Here is a 9,359-nt window from a genome sequence, read left to right as displayed (position 1 = left end):
TATTTTTTAACGAAACCAGCAAATATTTCTTCCAAACAATCTGAGCTATTGTCCGTCTGGCTGCTGTACAACTTTATCATTAGCAACTTTCATCTAAATAATTCACTAAAATGTTATAAAGGGCTCTTGCTTCTCTACCAAATATCCCTTCTCTCTGTATCATAGAACCCAGAAATAATTAAAGGAAATTCAGCTTGGGTAGTTTTTCTTGCTGAGCTGTTATCTCTGGAGAGGGACGTGGTGAGGGAAGGGAGAGGGTCTTATTTATATCTCAATATAAGCAGCTTTTACTCACTGAGACTGTCCACTGTGCTGTAATAACACTAATGCAGAGAATGTCTCTGTCTGAAATCTATTCTGTGTCTGATATCTGATGCCAATCCTCACAGTGATAAAGTCCACAAAAACAAATGCAGAGCCACTGAATTTAAATACAGCCAGCCCCGAGAGGTCTCTCTGGTTGGTTTCTTTTGCCGGTTGCCACTCATCAGAGAACAAGTTTACCAACAGCCATCAGCCGAGCACATCCAAGCTGGATCCAAGCCAAGAGCAAGCAGTATTGCTGAAATCTGGGCGGCGAGGTGGAAGGGTGGTCGGTGCATCAGTCGGATGGAAGCATGCGGGGACTGATGGCCAGCAGCTGGAGGAAGTTTGGCCACGCTGGCAGAGGGACATATGAGTGGTTAACGAGTGAACCAAGCCTACCTCTTCTGGAACCCCAGCTGCAGGTCTGTATCTATGACTTCAGCCTTTTCTTCCCCAAAGTGTCTTTGTCAGTTTTAAAACCAACTATGCCTATATTTTTAGGATCTTAAGACTTAGTAGCAACATTTTACTTTATGGGTAGAACAGAAATATTCGTTCACTGACTGGCATGGTCTAAGAAAGTAATTGGAAAGCTGTATTCTTTGACCAAGTATGGATTCAAGTCAAACTTGCCACAAATATGTTCCAAGAACTCCTAGATCAAGTTTATCAAAGAACACCTGAAGGGAGGAGCCAACAAATCTTTATGCCTTGGTTTTAGGACTTTCTTCTTTGTACAGTAAAGCAATGTCTACCTACACAATAACAAAAAGGCTCCCTGTGGCTTTAGAATGACGGTGTTTCCAGGAGTTAGGAGAAGCCAAGGATCTTACCTCGGGCAGGGTAGTAGAGGGTTAAGGAGGTTTTTGTCTCTAAGAAACGCAGCAGCTGCTCTGCTTTGTCTGGGAAATCACCAAAGAAGCCTCAATCTGAGGCAGCAGAAAGGAAAAATATTTGTAGAAACCTAAGAACTCAGTTTCATGATCAGGAGGGAAAGGAGAGATACTGCTGTTACACAAAGAGAGGAAAATTAATCTAATTTCTTGTTGTCTGGAAAATCAACTGATGAGGTTGGTATTTACATTCTCCCAAACTACCTTTTACAGAAAGATATTTTTATATATTTATATATTATTTATATTTAACATTTATAATTGCATATATATAATTATGATTTTATATCCTTCAACAGTCATACTCTTCCCTGAATATTTTGAAAAATATTCCCTGAACAAGAATGCTGTCAATATATGTATCAAAAATATTAAAAGTTATGAAACAAATAACATTTGACTAGAAAAGTAAACATCCTTTCCGCATTAAAAAAAAAAAAATCCAAAACAACTTGAACCAATATAACAAGAAGTTGTAAAAGAGAAGATTAAGGAGACCATCATCATAAATTTGTCCCGTTGCTCTGTGCTTCTCTTAACTAGAAGAGGACACAAGCGATAACACAAGAGGACTTATCTCAAGAAATTGTTCGAATTTGCCATCTTAGATAAGTCTTTTAGTTCCACTTGATATTTGGATAAACTTAACTCAACCAATGGAAATACTGATTACAGGAGGGGACTGTGGCAACTAATTTGGCAACTAATTTAAAAAAAATGCAACTAATATTGATAATACCATAAGTGGCATAGCCATAAACAACAGGGTCTATTACACAAAATCTTTTAAATAGAACATTAACTCTCTTTATGCGTCTTGAACTTAGAGTATTTAAAATTTGATGCCCACAACTGTTTAGAAACTATTATCGTCCATATAATTGATGGAGAATGAAGAAAACTAAGTCATGCATAATGATCCATGTTTATCAAGGTTGAAGAGTGTTTAAATAGCTTTAATATTTTTAACAATTCATCTGGAGAAAAAGCCCAAACATAGTTAAATTGCTTTGGAGTCCAACTTGATTTTTTATTAATGGTTGTAAATTATTTATGAGCTCATCTATTCTTATAGCTTTTGTAATCAAAGTCCTATTATATCACAACAGGTTTTAAGTTAACAGTTTTGATAGATTATGTATAAGAAAACAGAAAGAACCCATAACTTAGAAACAAAACAACAATCAACACACATCAAATCTATTGTTACTAAAATATTTTTTCTGAAAAAATATATTCAAATGTAAACATAGTAATGCTAGTTTTATTTTCACTGCATTTTCTAACCTTAGCAATAAATTTCTAGACTTCGTTATTTTTAGTATTTTATTTTCTAGTAAATTTAACCATGTGAGTTCCCAAGGTAAAAATACATATCTGTTATTCACCAAGTGTTTTACACACATTGATTCATTAAATCGTCATCCCAGCCATTCGAAAAAGATATAATTTCCATTTCATAGAGAAGGAAATCCCGGCCCATGGGGGTTAATAAATGGCCCGTCGTCATACAAGTATTAGAAAGTCCTGCCGGAGTTCAAAGCCAGAGCTGTCAACCCCCCCAAAATGATACTCGGTTTCCAAAAACAAAAACAAAACAAGATACACTTTTAATTTTTATGCACTTTAAGCTAAAATATCTGAACTCATATCTTACCGAGGACAAAATATCTGGCAATATAAATACTAAATTAACTATCTGATTTTGAATCAACAGAACACATAATTGTAAATTCTTTGGTAAGAAAAGAAGACAATGCCAACACCACTAGATAAGCCAGTCTCTTAAGACGTCATGGCCACTGTCAAATAAACAAATAAAATCTTTTAAAAAAGAGTTCAGCAAAAGAGTACAGCAAAAGTTGTCCTTACCCCCCCCCCCCCAAAATCAAGGAGAGATCCCTGGCTCTCATAGTTTTATTATATTTTATATTAAATAAGTAGATAAAGAGCTTAGTATTTTGGTTGTTTGCTTGAAACACAATGTAAGGCTTCAAGGGTTTTTTCCTTCTGTAGCAGTGCATCCAAACACATTTGTTGCTGTACACATCATATAAGAAGCTTTTTAATACCTCACTATTGGCAGCTTTATTTAAAGCAAGATCTCTGCAGTTTGGGGCAGTATTTTTGGTGCTTCTCTGCCTTGCTGCTGAAGCATCATTTCATGCCGATTACATTCTTTACTCTGTCAGGAACCATCATTACCTTGTGAGCTAATATTGTAAAATCAATACCTCCTAGGTTGCTAAAAATTTATCTGCAATTTTTTTTAACTACTGAACTTTCACGAATATTTATTTTTTTATTTTTTAAGATTGTATGCATTTATTTGACAGAGAGAGACACAGTGAGAGAGGGAACACAAACAGGGAGGGTGGGAGAGGGAGAAGCAGGGAGCCGGATACGGGACTTGGTCCCAGGACCCTGGGATCATGACCTGAGCGAAAGACAGACACTTAATGACTTAGCCACCTAGGCATCTCTGAACTTTCAGGAATATTTAATTTCATGTTTGCATTGAAGTCTGACTGAGATGTGAAGTCAGATGATGAATATCACAAAAAGCACCAAATATGCTTACACTGTGGAGATTGTACTCTTAACAACTAAAAAAATATTGTTAATATCAGATAGAATCCACCAATGACTTCTACTCTCAAAGCACAGATATTGCAGAAATCTTCTCATATCTACTGTAATAATACCCTAGACTAGATAGGGTTTTTTCTTGGGGGGTGTGTTTTTTTTATATATAAGATTCATTAAACTTTATTGTTCAATTCAGGCTTTTTTCCCTCTTGAACAGATATAAACTGCATGTTGCAGGAATTTAGCTGCAAATCATCACTACACAGCCGCTTAGAGAAATTTTAGGCTGCAATAGAATTTTTTTTTTTTTAAGATTTTTGTTTATTTGACAGACAGAGATTACAAGTAGGCAGAGAGGCAGGCAGAGAGAGAGGAAGGGAAGCAGGCTCCCTGCTGAGCAGGGAGCCCGATGTGGAGCTGGATCCCAGGACCCTGGGATCATGAACTGAGCAGAAGGCAGAGGCTTTAACCCACTGAGCCACCCAGGTGCCCCTACAATTCTTTTTCTATAAAGAGTTCAAAAGTTGCAAATATTGCAAATATTGCAAATTTGCAATATTGCAAAAACAAATGGAAGGAATTTTAAAATCTCATCCATCATAAACATCAGCGATCAACTCATTTTCAAATATTAATATGGCATATGAACACCTAATGTCAGAATTCATTCCAGAATTAAATAATTTAAGTTCCATAGGATTCTTTTTGTGGTAATACCACATCATTGGTCTAATTCTAAATAAAATAAGTCCATAAGGATTAAGAGCTCTTGTTCAAAGAATGCATGGTGAGATGACCAGCTAAAACCCACTCTCCTGGTTCACTTCCAGGGAGCTATGGTAGGATGTCAATATGTATTTTGACATCTGGATTCATCCTTTATCTCATCTATTTACTTTACTTCCCATGGGCTCAAGCCCATTGGCATAAAGAAAGGAGCATGGTGGTTTTCAGAGCGGGTAAGGAGGATAGGAATAGAAGATCAAAGAGAGGAGCTTCAGGAACGCAGAAGTCTTTCTTCATCTCCTAACCCAGCCTCGTTCCCGAATTCCAGGACACCCAGAAGTTAAGCTCCACCAAAGACGACGTGGAGCCCTTCCTGTGCATCCTTCTTCCAGCGACCATCCTGCTCTTCTTGGCTTTTATGCTGCTTTTCCTGTACCGTCATTGCAAGGCCCCCCGACCCCAGGGGCAGGTTTTCAGCACCGACCCCCCATCGCACCCCACCGCAGAGGAGGCCACCGACTTCCTGCCGGGCTTCTCCGGGAGCAGCGAGCAGGACTTCCCATTCTCCCCGGTGCCCCGGGGGGCGGCCCTCCTCTCCACGGGCCTGCCCCCTTCCTACGAGGAGGCCACCAGGGATCGCCGGGGGACGGAGGTTCTGGAGGCCGAGGCGGGTGTCCCCTGTAAAGAGGGCTCCCCGGGCCGGGAGGAGCAGATAGAAAGGGCAGGGCAGCTGGGAACAGTCTAGAGCACAGCTCGCAGTCCCTCCCGGAGCCAGCCGGGCCAGGCGAGCGGCGGGGGGGCCTCTGGACCTAAGAGACTCCTGGATGAATGGGCGCTTCGAGCTGATATCATTCTGGTTAACCATTCTCAAGTTCCTTAGGGAAAATTTCTCCTAGGTTGTCATGAGGAGGGCTAGGCTTGTCTAAAATATTTAACACCCTTGAGGAAAAAAATAGGAAATTTCGATGTGAGTTGAGAAACCCTTAGAATTACTGGTAAGCCTGCGGATGAGCTCTGAAGGAAAAGAGAAACGCTGCTAAACCAAAGGAAACGGCTTTTGCCACCAAATAAAGTGGTTCTTCCTATGCATGTTCTTCAGGGTTTTATGGCTTCACTTTTATGTGAGGGCTTCAAGATGGCTGGGGAGGAGTTCTAGAAGGAAAATATCTCTAGAGCTGCAGTGGTCAGTTGTGTGGTTAAAAAATGGTAAAGTTGGGCTCAATATTAAGAATGAAGATACGGACAGACATTTGCAGACATTTTAGTTTTAAAAAACTAATAAAGCTCTAGGGGCGCCTGGGTGGCTCCATGGGTTAAGCCGCTGCCTTCGGCTCAGGTCATGATCTCAGGGTCCTGGGATCCAGTCCCGCATCGGGCTCTCTGCTCAGCAGGGAGCCTGCTTCTCTCTCTCTCTCTCTCTCTCTCTCTCTCTTTGTCTGCCTCTCTATCTACTTGTGATCTCTGTCAGATAAATAAATAAAATCTTAAAAAAAAAAAAACTAATAAAGCTCTCCAAAATTATCTCCTTCCTGATGTAGCCCTTGCTGACTTGTGTTCTAATTTGCCTCCTAAAATGGGAAAGGGACCCGGCTATTAGGTGGGACAGTCTCCCGCTAGAGCATCACGGCTTGTCCCTCGGTGCTACGGTGGGACAATATCTTAGGGGACACCATGAGCAACTGTGTGGCCTACACCAAGCAGCAGTAGCAGAGTAGATACTGGTTTAACACTGGAAAGCAAAGGTCAAAATTTTGGATCACACAGGAAGGAGAAACCTAGACTAGCTCTAACAGGGACCTCATGAATCATATGGCCCAAACTTTTGTTTTACAGGTATCAACACTAGGATGAGGAGAAGTTAAGTAACTTGTCTGAAACTAAATACCTCATCAAGAGCTGGGATGAGAAGCCTCTCCCCTCTGGGCTAGAGCACCTTCCATTGCACCGGACGTTCTAAGAAAATTGCCAAGTGTGGAATTTCAGGCCATGCTCCTGGCTGGGCATCAAGGAGCTCAGTGGGAGGAGCCCAGCTGAGTTTGGAAGGGATACAAATTTCCCTCCATGATTTTCAAATGGGGAGATAGAGGTGCGGCTTTTACCACACGGAATGCAGATCAGAAATCCCTTGGAGGTATTAGAGGAAGCAGGAGGGTGATGTGGATGATTCTAGAACTTGTATTTGATACTCTAATTTTGTTGGTAAAACTCTTCTTTTGTTGTTGTTTTCATAAGACAAAAACCAGGCGACACTTTGATGGGTAAAAATGAACACAACCTTTTTTTTTTTTTTTTTACTTTTTTACATAAGCAGTTTTATGCTAGATACATAATGTGATATGGTTTTAGGAAGATAACAAAGTAAGCCCAAATAGGACACATTTATTTCTAAATAGAATCTGAGAGAAATAATAGTATCTTTAAGGACTAATGCAAAATATAAGCTATTAGAATGAAGATCAATAAAATTTCTCTCAAGAAAATGATACTGAAAAATTCCCTGGTGGCCATTAAGGGAAGTAAATAAAACAAATGGAAATGAAAAGCTCAGCAGAGAGCCTTCTTCAAATTTTTATTTTTTTTAAAATCCTAAGGATCTAGTTCTGGGTGAAACTATGTTTATTCTTCTCCAACTCCTTTGCTAACCTCCATTCCTCCTCCTTTGCTAACAGAACCCTGATTTGGTTTGGGATCCTGAGGCCACTTGTATAAGACAGACCAGATCCCTCCCAACGCCAGGGGAGGCATCATGAGAGTTAATCACAGTGATCTCAATTCCTCTACCAGGCACTGATCAGATCTTTGGGACCTAAGGGGAGATAAGTGCAGGAGAGAATTTTTCTAGAAAAGGTTGCCTCATTAAAAAACAAAAAAATACACACACACACACACACGGGAGGAAACACTGTGCATCTTTGCTGGATGTTAATATGTCTCATGTAGCACCTGGGGCTGCTACAACCATCTTGCAACCATGAGGCAATTAGCTCCAGATTTAGTCTGGGATGCCTGGGTGGTTCAATAAGTTAACCACCTGCCTTCAGCTCAGGTCACGATCCCAGGGTCCTGGGATGGAGCCTCACGTGTGGTTCTCTGCTCAGCAGGGAGGCTGCTTCTCCCTCTGCCACCTCCCACCCCCACTTGCGTGCTAACATACATACATACATGCATACATGAGTAAATTTTTAAAATAAATAAATAATTAGTCAATGATAGGACTCCTTTAAAATATATCAGTGATCTGAGGAAGAAAGATTTTCTCCTCTAGAACCAAACTGAAGCAGCAGATAAACTCCTAACCGGAGGTTGCCGAAGTACAGCCCACGAGCCAAATCCCGCTTGCAACCTGTTACTACACGTCCTGGAGACAAGAATGGTTTTTTACATTTTTAAATAGTGAAAAAAAAAATCAAAGGGAGAAGGATTTTGTGATGTGTGAAATTATACAAATTCAAATTCTGGTGTCTAGAAATGAAGTTACTGGAACACAAGTTAGTGCTCACTTGCCTATGGTTGCTACTTCAGACTTAAGTGGTTGCAACATAGGTTGTAAGGACCTTTAAAGCCTGAAATACTTACTATCTGGTCCTTTAAAGAAAAGGTTTACTGACCCTTGCTACAGCACAGTGGATTTAACCCCCGGTTGCATGGTAGAATTACTTGAACTTACCAATACCAGGACCGACCTAGGCCAATTTAACTGAAATAAAGCAAGTGATTCTAATGTAAAATCAAGGCTGAAAGCAATTCATTGATGTGACTAGGTCACAAAACACAGCTGAATTCACTGTAGATAGATGGAAGGTTCCAGGCTGAGAGGAAACTAGATCTGTAACTCAAGCTTTGAACCATCATTTATAACCCAACATTTTCTGTACATGCCTGAAGCCACCAGGCTAATATCCAGCTGTAGGCAATTCAATTCCCAAAGCAGATTTGCAAGCAGAATATTAACAAGAGTAAACTATGTCCTTGCTTACATGTTGACACAACTGGCAAACACAGTGCGACTGGTTGCCAGGGCTCCCAGACAGAGTGGGACTGAAGAAAATCCACAAATCAAAGAACTCGATTTTTAGCAACTGAGAAGTATTTTGGGAAGAAATTGTATAGCCAGAAAAGGTTAAGAATGGGAGGCAGTACAATAGAAACAGTGACTTGAATGTGGACAATTTCACTAGATGCTACATTAGCCCAGAAAATATCGGCATGACATCCTTTTACAAAAAGGAAAGGAATCTAATGTCTGGTCAGCCATGAAAGGAGCTTGGAACCATCACTCCTCCCAACAACAAGGAGAAGCTGAACTGAAAATCAACACTTCTTGGCTCCACCAGAGAACCGAGGTCACAGGACAAACCACTGCTCCCAAAGTGAGAGAAACAGAAGCACAACTTACCGGAGTAGAAATCCAGGAGCAAAAACCTCCTCAGGAACCAGTACCGGTATAGGGAGGCCCAAATCGGAATCAACAGACTGCTGGAGGCTCAGAGGGGGCAAATCAAAGAGTTACAAAGTCCAGAGGGGCCCCACGCTCTGTGAGTTTGCCTCAGGAGGCTTACCAGGTTCTCACAGTAAAGATCTGAGGAAAAGCCTCTCATGCTTTCTGATAGAGCAAGAAAGGAAAGGAACCATTTTGAAATGGCCAGAGCACTGTGTTCTTAACAAGTCGTGCCCTGAGATGAAACAGTTTTACCAGGCTCTAATCAGCTGGGTTTTATCAAAGCCTAATTAACCTGGGGATTAATTAACCCTATGTGGCTCTAGCCTTACAGTGGAGAAGGACAATACCCAATTCCAGCTTCTCTAAGCCATCTTGTTCTACTTAAGGGAGTGAAAGAAAAAACA

The 9,359-nt window shown here is 40.6% G+C and overlaps 1 protein-coding gene across 1 annotated transcript; it reads left to right on the top strand.

The window, feature by feature from the left end:
• Window positions 1-513: 513 nt before the first annotated feature.
• SMIM28 (small integral membrane protein 28) lies at window positions 514-5,844 on the top strand. Its single transcript, XM_046006357.1, has 2 exons — window positions 514-728; window positions 4,843-5,844. Exons 1-2 carry the CDS (start codon window positions 618-620, stop codon window positions 5,257-5,259), a joined length of 528 nt encoding a protein of 175 aa, XP_045862313.1. The 5' UTR covers window positions 514-617; the 3' UTR covers window positions 5,260-5,844.
• Window positions 5,845-9,359: the final 3,515 nt, after the last annotated feature.

The sequence above is a fragment of the Meles meles genome, chromosome 5 (genome assembly GCF_922984935.1).
Source record: "Meles meles chromosome 5, mMelMel3.1 paternal haplotype, whole genome shotgun sequence".
NCBI lineage: Eukaryota > Metazoa > Chordata > Mammalia > Carnivora > Mustelidae > Meles > Meles meles.
Note: the sequence above shows the minus strand (reverse complement) of the source record. Positions and strands in the feature narration are given on the sequence as shown.

What these genes read in the sequence shown, in the direction of transcription:
- SMIM28 (XM_046006357.1), top strand. Translation starts at nt 618, where the DNA reads ATGCGGGGACTGATGGCCAGCAGCTGGAGGAAGTTTGGCCACGCTGGC. An exon ending in TTCTGGAACCCCAGCTGCAG is followed by an intron (nt 729 to 4,842) that starts GTCTGTATCTAT and finishes CCCGAATTCCAG; the next exon opens with GACACCCAGAAGTTAAGCTC.